General features: G+C 42.6%; 1 protein-coding gene across 2 annotated transcripts in view; it reads left to right on the plus strand.

Annotated features, from left to right (window-relative positions):
- The window catches only part of LOC128416223 (uncharacterized), a 33,886-nt gene extending 17,045 nt beyond the window's left edge, over positions 1 to 16,841 (plus strand). The window contains exons 2-6 of one of the 2 annotated variants that reach the window (XM_053393602.1): positions 9,680 to 9,797; positions 12,294 to 12,353; positions 14,583 to 14,744; positions 15,709 to 15,793; positions 16,448 to 16,841. In XM_053393602.1, coding sequence (XP_053249577.1) covers positions 9,680 to 9,797; positions 12,294 to 12,353; positions 14,583 to 14,744; positions 15,709 to 15,793; positions 16,448 to 16,704 — 682 coding nt within the window. In that variant the 3' untranslated portion in view covers positions 16,705 to 16,841. The remainder of the gene's footprint in view (positions 1 to 9,679; positions 9,798 to 12,293; positions 12,354 to 14,582; positions 14,745 to 15,708; positions 15,794 to 16,447) is intronic. The other variant, XM_053393603.1, reaches the window with a different exon arrangement.
- Positions 16,842 to 17,278: the final 437 nt, after the last annotated feature.

Consider the following 17,278-nt stretch of genomic DNA (forward strand, 5'->3'; position numbering starts at 1 on the left):
TCATTGCTGAGATTAGCAGGGAAGAATGTGGAAAAGGCATTCAAACGCAGAAATGGTGGGCAAAGGCAGAAGGCAAACAGAAGCATCCATTCCATCCAGCATAGGCTTTATAGCATAGAATCTTAGAATTGTAGAGTGGGGAGGGACCCCAAGAGTCATCTATTCCTACCCCCTGCAATGCAGGAATCCCAGCTAAAGCATCCATGACAGATGACCAGCCAACCTCTGCTTAAAAAGCTCCAATGAATGAGAGTCCACAGCCACCCAAGGGAGTTTGTTCCACTGTCAAACAGCTCCTACTGTCATTTTTTTAAAAAAAGTTATATCCTTCCTTCTCCCCCCCCAAGAAACTCAACATTGCTTGCAGCAATAAAAAAGGCATTGTCAAAGACCGAAACAACCAAAGTTCAAATCCACAAAAAACAATAACCATCGAAAAAGCCCACTTATTAAAACACACACAACACACATACACCTCAGAATCAACAGAAACAGCAGTTCATAAAACCAAAGTAGAGAAACAGAAATGAAAACAGCATTGACAATGAGAAGGCAAAAGGGTCTTGGCTGAAGGCCTTCCTAAACAACAACGCCTAAAACCATAACATATTGTGGCTTGGTGAATCTCAGTCAGGAGGACATTCCACAGCATGGGCATCTCTACTGGAAATGTCCTTCACTTTGATGCCTCAGATAGCCAAGGAATCTGAAGCAAGGTCTCAGATGATTAGTGGAGCATGAGGGGAGGAATATATGGAAGAAACAGGAGAATCACAGCTTACCATTGCTGAGTGGCCCACAGGAAAAGCCTCTTGGTCACTTTGATTGGTTCTAGTACCTACTCAAGCTGTTATGGCTTTCCTTGTATTTCTATGAAATGAAAATACAGAAAGGACAAAGGCTCCCTAAAGGCCTATGCACCAGAGTATACTGCAAAGAAGGTTTCTGAATTGGGACTTTCAGAACTTCATGGGATTGCACACAAGAAACTAAAAAGCGACTAGCTTGGGATTGGTTCACAGATAATTGTGTTGCTGATGTGAGGAAATCCGAGGCAACAAAAGCTAAAGGTACAGTAATGCTAATGTGTGTACTAAGCACAATATTATGTACAACCACCATTAGGAGCATAGGACTCTGTCATACCTGGCCAGATTATTTCTCCATCTAGCCCAGTACTGACTCTGTTCTGGTTCTCATAAGCTCTCTGGGGTCTTGGGAACAGATGGTTCCCGTTACGTGCTACCTGAGATCCTTTTAAATGTAGATGCCAGGGGTGGAACCAGCCTGGGACTTCCTGAAGCATGAGCTCAGCCACTGAGATGTGATCTTTCCCCATAACTTCATAATGATGCGGCATCAGTATTGCCAGACATAATGAAAATTAACCACCTGAAGGCTCATCATCTCTGGTTTTTGCCATCTGTTTTTTTTCTCTCCTTCCCTTCCTGTGATTTGGGAAAACTTTAAGGCCGCAGTGGAAATGGAATCCTCCCTTAACAACCGAGGCTGAAAAGAGTGGTCAGTGCTGGAACACTTGAAGTTTTCCCCGACACTGTCAGTGTGGGGCTTTTTTATGGGGGACACTCACTGTCCTGCGGCATAAATCACTGCCACAGCTGAACCTTGAGATGGCACAGTCTGTGTGGTCCCAGGAAGGGAAAAGATTATCTGCATTTGAATAGCTACGTTGTCTTAGTAATTGATTGCATTGCTATTTTTTAATGCTGAAAAGAAAATCCCTGGCAACGTGAGAATCAGTTGTCTGGAGCTATCTGAAGGCCTCTTTGTGGAAGCCTTCTCAAGGGAAAGAGTTGGCACAGATGCACTCTTTGGTTGGCTGCAGTTGGTTGGATAGAGCGGTCTGGAGATTAGCAGCTGAATTGGAGATGTCCTTGCAGGATGAAGCAATCAGCTCTTCTGTGACTGTTTCTTCGTAAAGAAACTATTAAGCTGAATGTTGGTTTGTTACAGTCAATAGAATCTGCACAGGGTTTTCCCGCCCCCAGTCAAGTAAACAAAAACAGTAGGACATCAGCCACAAGAGTTGAGACTCTCTAGTCCAGGGTTAGGCAACCTAAGACCCGTGGGCCGGATGCGGCCCAATCGCCTTCTCAATCTGGCCTGCAGACGGTCTGGGAATCAGCATGTTTTTACATGAGTAGAACGTGTGCTTTTATTTAAACTGCACCTCTGGATTATTTGTGGGGTCTGCCTGGTGTTTTTACATGAGTAGAATGTGTGCTTTTATTTAAAATGCATCTTTGGGTTATTTGTGGGGCATAGGAATTTGTTCATTATTATTATTATTTTCAAAATATAGTCCAGCCCCCCACATGGTCTGAGGGACGGTGGACCAGCCCACAGCTGAAAGAGGTTGTTGACCCCTGCTCTAGTCCTTATCTTAGTTTGGTCAAAAATTTCCTTACCAGCAATCCAATGAAACCGCAGGCATTCCAGATACAACTTCCCTACTTGCATAGAACTCTATGTTTTCTGTGTAATGGGAGTCTTGCGTTCATAATTGAATAAGCTCTATGTGTAGGGCACTATAGTTGCTCTATGTGTAGGGCAGTGTGCACATGAATTTTCGCATGCGGTGAAGGGGATGTGGAGCTCTGGAGTGGTGGCACTATTTTTTTCCTTGCTGAAGCCACTGAATTCTGGATCTTTTCCAACTTCAGGTGAAATCAAGTGTTTGGTTCAACACATGAACTCTGTATCCAGAGCTCCCCTCCGTGTCTCGGTGCAGATTACACACTCACCCACAGTTCCTTTCCTTCCCCACATTGTACCAGGAAGATTTGCAAGGGGGCTTCTACTCACGTTGGCTTGAGCTTATCAGGATCCCTAATCATGCAGTAGGTTCTACTTGTGTTCACGCAAACATGAGTAGAAATCCCCTGCAGACCTTGCAACTCAATGTAGAGAAGATTGGGGACTAAGTGCACAGGGTGATGTACATAGGCATGGTGGGGGTGGAATTTGTGTGCACACTCCTGCTCCCAACCACGAGTACTGCATTTGCATGTTCATGCAAACATAGGAACACAACTTCAATGTTAGTGCTTAAGGATCAATGATCCTGTGCAGCAGGGAGCAGATGTGTTGTCTCTGTTGTCTTTATGGTGGCTACTGAAGTCCTTCCTGTTTCAATAAGCCTTTTAAGACGAGATCTTTCTCAGTCTGTATCTGCACTGGAATGGTTTTTAATATGCTTTTATCATTTTATCACTTGTTATTTTATGTCCTGGGCTTCTATAAGAGGAAGGGAGGGGGTGTACATTTAATTAATAAATGCAATAAACTTGCGGCCCTCCAGATGTTGCCAACATGGCCAATGGTTAGTGATGATGTAAATTGTGTTTTACATAAGTGGTTCGACTCCAGATATGGTTCATCTAGATATTTATCTATGTTATAATATTTTCAGTATGTGCTCTCCCATCATCTGAGCACCAGAATTCAGACATTTTATGCTGTTCTGATGCATGATTGTAAAACAGAGGACTGTGGGGACAAACATGCTACTAGCTCCATGCCTTGTCACTATTCTGGTTGCCCTACACAAGTTGGAGTCTGGCAGATTGCAATGAGGGGAGTCCTGTACCTGTGGAGGCTCCTTGTACGTTTTGAACTCTGGAAAATCAGGGCTCTGAGACGTGCTTCAGATAGTTGCCTTCACACTCATGGAAAGTAACTGGAATGGCAGTGGGGGTGGAGATAGCATGTGCTTCATGTATTTACTCAACCCAGATAGTGAATGCCTGAAGAGGACTAGTGTACCCAATAATGATGCTATTACATCAGTTCAGCTGCCTGGGGGAAAAATACGCTGTCTCTAATCACTCATGTAATTTAGGTTTGCAGATTTCCATGGTAATACTGTGAAAGGGAGAGGAAAATACAAAAGGTGCTGGTAAAATTCTTCATTTTTATCCCATATATCAGACAACAAGACATTTTGAGAAATAGCTCAGTGATGCTTGACAATGTACTGCTATAGAAATAGTAAAATCCCAGTTACAGCTATAGAAATAATAGAAGCAGGAGTTCAGTTTGGAGATGTACCCTTATCATTTTTCCTCAGTGTTGTTTGGAGGTCTGTCAGTGACATCCTGTAACCCATTTTGTTACCTTCTCTCTGAAGAATGAGAGAACATGTCTGAGTCTGAATGACAAATTCCAGATATATTCTTATTCCTGACGTTTCCTTTCTAGGAAAGGAAGCCTCCCAAGACTATGTACCAAGCAGTTATTAACCAGAAGCTACAGGGCCTGAAGACTCTTTTATAAATAACTATGTAAAGAGGTGAGAAACATTCATTGGGGTAATTTACACTGTTCACCCAATTCACCCTTCAAAAGTGCCATTGCACAGAAACTAGCACCTCCGATGTTGGCAATGTCAAACACACGCACCCTTGGCTTCTCCACTTCTGTTTATGTACGGTGGGTCGTGGGCCTGATCTCACAGGTCACGATATGTTTCCCAATAAAAATTGTTCATATACCCAAAGCCTGAAGTGAAAGAATTTTTACTAGAGCTGGCACCATGGAAAGGGTATGGATGTTGACGGTAAACAAATACTACTGCTGGCAGTGTGAAAGGGCAGCTTCTGTGGGATTGCTCCCTCAGGAATGCCAAGTGCTGTGTGGATTATCTATACCAGCAGGGGTTAGGAATTGAGCATTCTGCTGACGAATTGCTTCAGCGCCTCCCCTATTCTGAGCTCACTTTTCCCTTTGCAGCCTTTACACTATGGGACTTCTGTCTCTTAAGTTGATGTGGCTCCATGTTATCATCAAGTCTAAACCAAATTTGAGAATCTGTTTTACAGAGGGCTTTTTTTAAAAAAAAAACACAAAAAGCAAAAACAGGCAGGACCTTATTTTGTCCCCTTTCTGCCGTAGTGTGGTTTGGAATCTACAATTGTCTAATCTTGCATTAAAAAAACTATGGCCTTGTTGGCAGCTCTGCAGAGCTGGAATCTGCTTCGTTAGCTGTATGTAGGAGTTGTGTGACAGAAGGGAAAGGGCTAGGACAGCCTACTTGCTATTATTATTATTATCATTATTTATTAAATTTGTATACCGCCCTATACCCTCAGTGGCCATCATAGCATCCCTAGGAGTGACCTGAAAGCTGTGTAGGAAAGCCTGATCTATTACAATTGCAGTCTCTTCTTGCTATGTTCTACCTTTGTTGTTGTTGTTTAGTCATTTAGTTGTGTCCGACTCTTCGTGACCCCATGGACCAGAGCATGCCAGGCACTCCTGTCTTCCACTGCCTCCCGCAGTTTGGTCAAACTCATGCTGGTAGCTTCGAGAACACTATCTAACCATCTCATCGTCTGTCATCCCCTTCTCCTTGTGCCCTCAATCTTTCCCATCAGGTTCTTTTCCAGGGAGTCTTGTCTTCTCATGAGGTGGCCAAAGTATTGGAGCCTTAGCCTCAGGACCTGTCCTTCCAGTGAGCACTCAGGACTGATTTCCTTAAGAGTGGAGAGGTTTGATCTTCTTGCAGTCCATGGGACTCTCAAGAGTCTCCTACAGCACCATAATTCAAAAGCATCAAATCTCTGGCGATCAGCCTTCTTTATGGTCCAGCTCTCACTTCCATACATCACTACTGGGAAAACCATAGCTTTAACTATACGGACCTTTGTCGGCAAGGTAATGTCTCTGCTTTTTAAGATGCTGTCTAGGTTTGTCTAGGTTTGTTCTACCTTAAGAACACCTTAAAAACCAGTGCAAAATTTATGGTTTTAAAAGAAAACCATAAACAGCTGAGGAAAAAAGCCCTGGGGATACATCTGGCTATTTTAGGTATGCCCATGATTTAGGCTTCCCTTAGTGTTGCCTCAGTTTCAAAAGCATAAGCACAAAATCCTGTTGAGGGTGAGGAGCTAAGTTGGTAGGGATGGAGACAAAATTTGATTGCACTTAAAGGTGAACTTATCTAATTCCCACTTTCTGAAACAATGTGCAAATTGAAATACACTCATTTTTTTGAAATTTGCACTTCTCTGAATTTTGCAATGCAGTTCTCTAGCCAAGTGTACAAAAATGCATTCACCAAACTGTGCATATAAGTGCATATATTAATGAGAGTAACATACAATATGCTTTATATTTTGGAAAATTGCTTTGCAAAATTGTGTGCATTAAGCAAAAGTGCATACCCAAAAGTGTCTGTTAGAAGAAATCCACACTACAATGCTGCTGAGTTCTCATGAGGACTTTTTTAAAAGTGCACACTGATATGGAAATGTGGAGGACTGAGTTTAAAACTGGGAGTGGGGGAATGAGAATTGCTGCCTCTTGTCAATTTTTATCTCTTCCTGTGGCTAATGACATCATCCAAATGAAGCACCTTTTTAATGTGGCAGGGGATTAATTTCATGAAGAGCGAGCTGAACCTTTTTTTTGAGACCCCTCAGGGACTGAAGGGCGCTGTCCAAGATTTCCATGGACTCTCTGGATACAGGATAGGCCTCGCTTGAACATAAATGTGTCATCAGCCGTGCCTCCTTCTGCAATTCTTGCACCTTTTCCTTTCCTGGTCCCATCAGGAATAGGCGACTGGGCTGCAAATTGGGCATGTTCCCCTCAAAGTAGAAAACAGTTGCTAGATGGAAAGATGGAAGTTCAAGGATGCAGAGTGTAAAATGAGATATGTCTGGGAAAAAGTATGCTGAATGAATCTAAAAAGCACATGACTTGGCCTAAGGAATGGGAGATTATCCATTCACTGTCATGAAGATAAACATGTCACAGACGGTCCTTTGGACCATCTGGGGACATCTGATCTGCCAATAAAAGAGATTGACAGGAGCCTGCTGGGCTTCATTAATGCCCAAGGCGGAAAACTGTTTGCTGCCCATTATCTTCGCTTCAAAGGCGTGGATTTGCACCAGTCAAAAATGGACAACAAAAAGGAGACCAACATTATTCTCCTCTTTTGTCTTTCTCATGGGTTGATTTATACCTCCTGGGCTATTAATCAACTTCAACATCTTAAGCATACATCACAGCCTCCACACATTTATTAAAGCCATCTGTACTTTGTACCCTGCCAAACAAATAATTACTTTTCTAGTACCTGCCCCATCCTAATTTCTACTCTGCTTCATATCTATATTGCTGTCAGATCCCTGCACACTACTTATTTTTCTGTCTTTTTCTGTGTCCGTAGGGATTAATCTCATGGTCAGGATGTTGTTCAGGGCAACAGAGTAGGTTGCAAATTAGTTCATCCAGATTGTGTTTAAGATTGGTTTTCTTTATTTTATTATTATTAAATTGGACAGGCCTGAGTCAATTGCTTCCACTGGCAAAAGGCCAAGCTACATGTACATACCAGATAGCCTTTACTCTTAATCGCTGTCTCCTGGCAAGCTCCAAAAGGTGAAGCAGCTTCTCTTCCTATCAGTCTAAGATTTCTTAGACCATAGTAGTAGGGAAAGTGTTTCTTTACATTCACACATGGGAGCGGATTCTGCAGTCAGGTTTGGGCTAGATTAGAATAAAATGCTTCCTGGAAGAATCCCAGTAGATAATCATTTCCTGTTACGTTGTGGTCTTTCTTTCTCCCTCCCAGCTATAAACAGCCATATATAACATGTTGTGTAAGGAATACTGCATTTTTTTATTTTTGACAACCGGAGCAGTTAAGAAATCATTTGTTTATTTATTACTTGGGGGGGGGGAGCAGAGAATAAATATGAAATAGAATGTAATACTGTGTTGCCTGAATGTAGTTTTCTAAGGACTTCAGCTCATACTTGATCTACATATAGAGAAGAATGAAAGTGGTCCAGTAATTAAAAGGTGGCAGACTGGACTGAAATATTCTAGGTTGCAAGAGGAGTCACAATTTTTATAATGTTTTCCCATGTTGTTGTTTTAAAATCCTTACAAATAAAATACAACAGGGAGATACTAGCCCATTTTACTTCTTGCTCTGCTAGTTTATTCGTTGTGGGGAGGCTTTTATATTTAAAAGGTTGAATTCACCAGCAGTCTGAAATGATATGTCAGCTCAGGATTCTTAGACCACTGGTTGTCTTCCAGTGGTCAGTTCAGAGTACCTGTTTAGCTATACAGGTGACTCCCCACTTACCGTATTTTTTGGTCCATAAGATGCACCTGACCATAAGACGCACCTAATTTTTAGAGGGGGGATGCAAGAAAAAAATATTCTTTGAAGGGAGCGCTGAACAGAGCCTGTATGCATCCCAGGCTCTGCTCAGCGCTCCCTTTCACGAGCTGCGTGGAGCGTGTGTGCGGCGCTTGCAGGCTTTTCCCCAAGGAGGGAGACGGGCTGCCCTTTTCCCTCCTGGGGAAAAGCCCCCAAGAGCCGCACACACGCTCTGTGCGGCTCTTTAAAAGGAGCACGGCTTTTGGGGGCTTTTCCGGGAGGTGGGGGAAGGGACAGAGGGGCTAAGCCAGAAGCTAGAACAGCAAGAAGGAGCGCTGCGCAGCGATCCCTCTCACTGTTCTGGCTTCTGGGATAGCCGCGCAGCCTGCATTCACTCCATAAGACGCACACACATTTTCCCTGACTTTTTAGGAGGGAAAAAGTGTGTTTTATAGAGCGGAAAATATGTTCCAGGGCCCCATGCACTTAAGTAAAATGTGTGTAAGTGGGGAGCCCGCTGCAGTACATTCAGCTTCCCGCCCAACAGCTGTTGAGCAGGGTAGCATGGCAGCAGCGAGAGCTCTCATGCCCTTTAAATGTGAACTAAATCGTATTTCTCACCCATCCCTAGTCATGGCCGCCTTCCTCTCTCTCTGGAATTTGTATTGTTGTGCTGTGATGACTGCTTACATAGTTATGACAATGCTTGTTGGGACAAATAATAGTAAACTATGCCAAGTGCAAAAGATTAAGAGCCAATTCATACAGCCATTAGACATGAGATTACAAAATACTGGTTTTGCCTGTGGCTCAGATGCTGCCTGGTATACATGATTAAGCTTTCACATAGCCATTTTAGATATCTTTTGAGGGTTTGCTGTAGCGTTCAAGACATTTAAGTGGGATGTGGGTGGCACTGTGGTCTAAACCACTGAGCCCCTTGGGCTTGCTGATCATAAGGTTGGCAGTTCGAATCCCCGCCACGGGGTGAGCTCCCATTGTTCTGTCCCAGCTTCTGCCAACCTAGCAGTTCGAAAGCATGCCAGTGCAAGTAGATAAATAGGTACCACTGCAACTGGAAGGTAAACAGTGTTTCCGTGTGCTCTGGTTTCCATCACGGTGTTCCGAAAGCTGTTTGCAGACAAACACCGGCTCCCTCAGCCTGAAAGCAAGATGAGCGCCACAACCCCATAGTCACATTTGACTGGACTTAACTATCCAGGGGTCCTTTACCTTTACCTACCTTTCAAGACATTTAATCCTACACATAGATAGGTCACACACTTCAGCTACATTTCATAGTTTCTGACAAAAGCAGATGAGAAAGGGATTGCAGATGCCTCAGATCAGCAGAGACTTGTCATAAACAACGAGTGTGAGCATGCCTTTCATTAATTCAGTTTCTTCCCTCATGGGGCAAGACCTTTCCTTATTCTCTGAGCGCCATAGAGGAGCAGACTATACATTTAGCCTTCCAGTAGCCTCATAGATGAAAAGAGACAACATCGTTCTCCAACTTTTTCTTTTTTATTCCAGCTCCTTTGGCCATTTCCAAGCAAAGGAACACGGCATTGCCTCGGGGACATCAGCAAGATCAGCTGATGATGACAATTTGAGATGTGGGCTGTGTCTGACCAGGCTTTCTGTCACCAAGGTAATCTGCAACCAGTATCCAACAGCTTCATTCAGCAGCCTTGTAAATGTTCTCAGATCGCCTGTCCACCCCTGTGCTATGCTGCAGCTCCTGCTGGGGCCCTGAGGCAAATGGACGAGACGAGAGATCGTGTGGTAGTCAAGTTGTAAAACAAGATAAGATTTCACAAAGCAAATGAAATCAGTTACTGTCAAATGTGCTGCTAGGAGTATGTTTCAACATTCGGTGCACATAGCTGAGTGCGATCTGAAGAGAAACCAGAGTATCGTGCACATGGCTGATAGCTAGTTTCTTTAATGCAGAACAGATCTTCTCATTCATGGTGGTTTATAGAGATAAACAGCTCTTGCTCTCTTCTCCCAAACTTTTCTACTAATCTCTTACAAGGAACAACAGAGGGTGAAATCTACCTGTTCTCCCACTGTTCCGTTAATAGCCCAGTGCTCTCTGGATCAAAGTGTACTTAAACTAAGAGAGAGAAATCTGAATCTGAAGCTCTGTGCTAATGGGGAGTCTATGACTTTACAGCAAAGTTGATCTGTTCCCTTCTTGGGCTAATTTGAGCTCAGCTCTATGACCTGTGGATTGCAAATTCAAGCCAGCCTCTTATTCAGAAGTAATTCCTACCCTACTACGCCTTTGTGGTGCAAGTCCATCCCTTCCAGTATGTTTCTGCCTTTCAAATGCATGGAGAGTAATAGCAATACCAAGCCACTTCTCTGAGGGTGCCTCCTGTATTTTTCAGGTGGGATTCACACACATCTTGGTACAAACTTTAGGTTTGTGCAGTTAAAGGAGATTAACGTTCAATAAACAAATAGTAGTGTTGTACAACTCACTGTCCAGGACTTACAAAGATCACTTTAATAATACATACGAATGATGATGGGGATTCAGTTTACATTTAACGGTGAACCTATCCAATTCACACTTTCCAAATCAATATGAAAATAAAAACACAGCTATCCTTCAAAATTTGCACTTTTCCAAATTTTGCACTACAATTCTGCAATGAAAAGATGCTTACAAAATTGCATCTGTTAGGGTAAAATGTGCATAAAATGCATTCATTAGTGAAAATGGCATACAAAAATGCATTATATTAGCGGAAATTGCTCTGCAAAAATGTGTTTGGGGCAAAACTGCATACAAAAATGTGTATATTGTGAGAAATTTATACCACAATGCTAATGAATTTACATGAAGACTTAAAAAAATAATAATCACAAATTGATGTGAAAATGTGGGGAACTGAACTTAAGACCGAAAAACTGAGAAATGGAAAGAAACTAAAATGGGTAGAATTCCCCTTCCTTCCCTGCTTGCCAAGTACTTTGTTCTTTACCCTAAATAATAGAGAAGGACCACTGAAATTTAGCATATTCCAGAAATCCTGGTTCTGTGCAGAGTTTCAGCATTGTCCTTTTTTGGACTGCAAAAACAAACACATTTCCAGCTCCAACAAGCAGGAAAAGATGTCAAGGGTGGCGCTGAATGATAACTCCATTCGGAACCATTGCATCATATCATAGCAGTGATGCTACTTTGACTGGAGTCCAAGGTGTCTGCAGCCTGGAGATATTGCTCACTGTCCAGCCTCAGACAAACATTCCAGGGGAATCTAATACCTGTACCTGGCATGGCTCCTCCCGTGCCATAAATGGTTACATTACATTCAAGCTGGCATTAAAGAGCAGGGCTGAAACCTCATCCATCCAAGCCCCAAATTGGCTTAGCATGTGTGCAGGATACCAGAGATCGCTAAGCCATCTTGAAGTCTATTTACTTTCAGACAAAGGCTAGAGAACAAGCTCCCTGCTTCCTTGAAACTTGCCTGTAGGCATTCTGTGGTTTCTTTGATATGTAATGTAACAAAAGGCAATTCTAATTGTGTTGGAAACGAGAGCATGGGTCATTCTGGCACTAACTGTGGTTGTTGGTGCCACTTCTGGACAGGGGCAGGGGATCCCATAGACCTGGCATAGAATCAGATCAATGCTGTGGTGTGCCCCTCCAGCTCAGAAATCTAGAGGCAACCCCCTCTCCCCAGTGCATTGTGAATGTGTGCCTAATTACTGTAGTGTTTTTGCCTTTTGGCACACTTAGAAAAAGTATGTGATGTCATTGGTGCCAAAAAACATCCTTTGTGCTCAAAGAAAAGAAAATGCTAAATTAAAACCAGGATATCCGCAGTTATTGGATATCCCTGCTATTGGCTATTAGAACAATCTCCTGCATGTCCAGGTGTGAGAACAGTTTAAGAACAGCACTGCATACCAGGTAAGGTGATATGCTGTTCTGTGTGAAGGATCTGAAGCAAGACCTAAGAAACATACTTTTTGCTTTCCTGCTTCCCACCGCTGCCACCACCTCCTTTGCCGGCCCAGCCTTTGTTATCCAAGAACACTGTTACAGAACTCATTTTGTAAACTGAGTACAGGAAACTGAGATAGGAAAGCTTTTGGGGTTTCAAAGCCACTCTTTTGCTTCTCACAGTTAAACCATCTGGTGACGGAAGAACTGGTAAGCCATGGAATTCCAGCTGTGGGCATTTCGGTAAGGGCACCTGTTGTTTCTCCTTTCTTAGGTTATTCTGTTTTTCTAGGGCAAGAGTGGGCAAAAAATAATAATAAAATGGTCCAGAGGTGAATTCTCCCAGTCTAACCTGTTGAGATGTGCATCCCCTTTTGGAGCCAGAGATAAATGTGTTTGAAATTAATTAATTAATTAATCTGGAATAAACACTGCCCTGCTTCAGTTTTAACGATAGCTACCTCCTATTAGAATTCCCAACCCTATGCATGCCTACACTTCTGGGTTTGGTGAGGTTTCTCTTGAGTAAGTATGCAGATATATTTAGTACAATAGACGAATACAGCTACTATTCTGAAAAACAAGCGGAAGCAATTCCTTTCTGACTTTCTTGTGCTACACACACACACACACGACAGAAGTCTACCAATTTGTTCTTGAACAACAGGGCAAAGAACATATTGGATGCTATCCAACTAACTCGTTCTGTCAGTGTATTTCCACTTGTGCAATGGAACTTCCTGCCTCACCTCCTCCCCTGGTACTCCCTAACTCTTTTCTAGAGGATTCCCCAAACCTCTGGAGCCGATTTGGTGGGGGTGCACAAGGGGAGAGGAGAGAGGGGAAAGTTGTGTTGTGCAAGTGGAAACCCTTGTGCAGACGGAACAAGTTCATTGGATACAGCCCAGCTTCCCCAAGCCATACAGTCAAGAAAAAAGTAACAAAAATAAAATCATTTTTATCCAATAAAATACTGTTACTTAGAAATTGGGAGGGAATATTTCTAAAAGCCAAAAGAGAGAGAGAGATAAAGAGAAAGAGAAAGGAAATGATCAAAAAGGGATTAAACTCCAATGAGATGGCAGCTCCAGTTCCAGGGACCTCATAAAATGAGGTTGAGGTTGAGTAGAAGAAAAGAATGGCAAGGACATTTGAGTGGATGGGAGGAATTGGGAAGTTGTCCTAGCCTGAGGAGTGTTTATGGTCATGTACAGGTCTGCTGTACATCAACTGTTTTTCACAATGCATGTTGAACCTATTAAAGAACTTAATTGAATGTAATCATTTTTAACTCATTAATTAATTAATTAATTAAATTTAAATATATTTGTATCTTACTGATATCTCTATATACTTGTCTTTTGAGATATCCATGTGTTAAGACAATTTGCAATTTAATAAACAAGTGCTACCAGTCAGGAACATGGCCCCCCATAGCACAGCTCTGGTCAGCCTCAGTAATTGAGCTAAGCAAGCAAGGGGTCGACTCTGCAGAGGAGAGCTGTTTGTCAGAGTTTAGAGAGGACAGCCCAGCCCCCCTCATTCCCCAGGGAAGAAGCTGTTAGGTCCCAAGGAGAGGAAGAGTTGGAAGTTGGCCCGAGCATTGCCAGGCAACTAGCAGATAAGCCAGAGTCTTGAGGCTGTCTTCTGGGAGTGGGGAGGAGGTGGGTCAGTTGTTCAGTCCCCGTACTAGGAGGCTGGAGAAGCTCAGAGAACAACGTAAGGAAAGGAGAGAAAAGGCGGGATTTTGGCATTCTTCCTATTGTGGGAGGGACAGTGAGTCAGACTGAGCAACTACTATTAATGAGAGCACACGGGAGGCTTTGCTCTGGATGTGTTTTTTCTTGTAAATAAACTTGCATAAAACTGACAGAGAGTTGTTATTGCTTATCAGACTGCTTGCCTGCCAGAGATCATTATAGCACCATTCAGTGTTAGAAAGTAAGGGAATTTATATTAAAAAAAATACTTTTCATGCCCTGTTATGGAAACACACAGGAATCAAAGCAGCCCCAAAAGCAAAGGGTAAGATGTAACGTACCATGAGCTGCTGTCAGTTAATGCCTGCAGCCAGTTAATGCCTCCATTCCAAATTCTCTGGAAAGTTGAAGAACCTAGGGAACAAATTTCGAGGACTTGGGGGCAGGGGGAGAAAAGAGAAATCAGAATTTCTGTGGCACAAGCCATTGCGTACCACCCCAAAGTGCATTAACATGTAGCCTTAATTAGCAAGTTTTCATATTCCTTGATTCATAAGTAGTCAGCAGTATTGGTATTGCAAAACGACTTTTCCATTACATTTGTAACAGTTTGATGGAAGTCTAATTGTTAGATGCAGTTAATCTAATCATTGTATTATATATTGATTGGCCCCTGAAGTGCTGGATCATAGGAAACAGCTTGGGGGGAAATGGCTGTCTTGAATGACAGAGACAAGCAGCATTGTTTGCCTTTGTTGTCTTTCTCCCACAGCCTTTTGGAACCTGGAAAACATCATGCAAGAATGTCATCCAGGCTGGTTTCGATACAGTGAAGGATGTTTTAGACTCGGGCTATGTCCCCGTTTTACATGGTGATTGTGCTCTGGACTCAGAGCAGCACTGCTGCATCTTATCTGGAGATAAAATCATTGAGGTGAGAGATGAGTTCAATTTCATGCATACCAATATGTAAATAGCACTGTGTTTATCCTTAATAGGTCATTCTCATCTTTGTCAGGTAGTTCAGCTGGCAGCTAGGGATGGGGAAGACATTTGATTCAATGTGCTTCTAATGGTGAACCTATCACTTTCCAAAACCATATTCAAACCGAAACACGGCCATCCTCTGAAATTTGTACTTCTCTGAATTTTGCAATGCAGTTCTCCAGCCAAGGGATGTGTACAAAAATGCATTGCTAAGGCAACATATGCCCAAAAGCCCATATTTGTGAAAATAACATACAAATGCATTGCCTTGGGGGAATAAAAATGTGCATAGTATGCAAAATTACATATAAATTTATTATGGCATAAGCTTCTGTGGACTATGGTCCACTGCACTAAATGCAGCAAACTGTGGTCCTCCAAAACCTATGCCACAATACATTGGTTAGTCTTTAATGTGCTATAAGTCTCTTTCTTGTTTTCATTAACAAGCACCCCTAAACTGATCATTTACATTCTACAAGTTGTATATAATTTTCCATGTCACTTTTGTAACTGTGCACAAATATTTTGTATGAACATCAGCAAATAGTTTTAAAGAAATTATTGCCTGAGCTGCAGGGAGCTTTTGCTCTTATTATTCTCTCTCTTCCTCTGAAGTAAACAAATTCTCATAATACGTTTTCTGCATTTTCAGATACAAGGTTAATATAAGAGGTGGCCTTCAGATTTTAAGGTGCACAATTAGAACAGAACCATAGTTCCATGGTAGATCACATGCTTTGAATACAGAAGGTCCCTGGTTTCCTGTCTGACATCTGAGGACTGAGAAAGGCCACTTTTTGAGTTACTGAGAGATGCTGCCCAGTGGGAGCAGAATCCAACTCAGCTAGATAGACCTGACTCAACATAAGGCAGATTTACATGGTCCTGTTCAATTTTTCCTCTTGCAGGTTCTCGCTAAGAAATTCTCTCCTAGGCGAGTTGTGTTTCTCACAGATGTCAGTGGAATTTACAGCTGTACACCTGATACCCCAGGTACAGAATACACATGTATAAAATAGGACAATTTATTTTGCACAGGTGTGAAGTATTGGCATGAGGGGCAAATCTAGCCAGTATCCAGACCAGCATGAAGAACTAGTGACTGAACTATGCAATTTGTAATAAGCATAACCATAATTATTCATGCAGTCTTGTCTTGACGTATTTATGTTCTACATATATCTTTCAGCAGATTTGACATGCTCTTTCCGAGCATAGGCATCTAGAAGGGTTGGGAGAAAGAGGGTATTTTCTGTGGTGTTTTGAAAGGGCAGTGGGAATACTAAAGCAGAATCCAGGAAACATATATAATAGGCACCATATTTGTACATGTCTTTAGACAGATGTGTGACTTGAGAGAGTACAATCATGCCCTTATAGAGTAACAAGATGGTACCTTAAGTGATGTGCAGAGTCATTAAAGAAAGCTGGGGGGGCGCAGTTTGGACCTCCAAATTTCTGTGTGATCTTCCTAACCATTATGTCATCCAGGCTTCCTCCTTTGGCACAGGGAAATGACACATGGATTAAACTAACTGTTTCCATGTTGCAGTGTCTTTATGCTTTGGGGTTGACTTTTTCATGTTGTGTTTTGAGACATATATCCTTCTGGTAGCAATTCTGAACCATGTGTTTATTTTGGAACAGGCGCTAGGCTTGTGGATTCCATTGTCGTCGGCCCTGATGGAAATATGGAGCCACCTGTGCTCAGCTCTGTGCTGCCACATGATACTACTGGAGGTGTGTCCTTGAAGCTGCAAACTGCTGTAAATATCGTTTCCCAGAGTCACGGAACCATTCCAGTTCTGATCTGCAAACTGGACAGCGAAGCGGCTGAAAGGGCTTGTTTGACTGGGGAGCTGAAGCAAGGCGAAGGCACAACATTTTCCTTCGCAAAATCATGAAGACATCTCTGCATGAGCCTTAAATGAGGTGGAAGAAGAATTTAACTGAGGTGCTACCATTGGACTTCAGGATCTATTTGTTGTACTTGTCATCGTCAATGCCAGATACCTTAAATAAATCTGTGGTCCACTGATAATGTATTAGCATTGAATGATGGCACCATCTTCTACTATGGCGAAATATTGTTTTCCGCCTCAGTGACCTCAGTGTTCAAAATAGTTTACAACTATGTGACTACACAAGCCTCGGTGGACTTAGGTTACACTCAGAAATTGTATTCACTGTGTTAGTTTTAGCCATTTCTGACATTCCTTTCACACTTCAGTACCTATATACTGCCGGGTTGCACTCACTCTTATTCACAGCAGAAGGTACTACAGTGTGAAAGGGATGTTAGAAATTGGGGTTGCTGCCTCCCCTCAACAGCTGTTGAGGGGAGGGGCAATCCTGGGGGGTGTGATGCTCCACAAGCAACTTTCCGAAAGGATCCAATGCACAGCCCTACACAAAACTCCCACGATTTTCTGGATTTCCAGGACAGCAAGCGAATTTCTTAAAATAGCAAATATCACA

Source organism: Podarcis raffonei, chromosome 6 (genome assembly GCF_027172205.1).
Source record: "Podarcis raffonei isolate rPodRaf1 chromosome 6, rPodRaf1.pri, whole genome shotgun sequence".
Taxonomy (NCBI): Eukaryota; Metazoa; Chordata; class Lepidosauria; order Squamata; family Lacertidae; genus Podarcis; species Podarcis raffonei.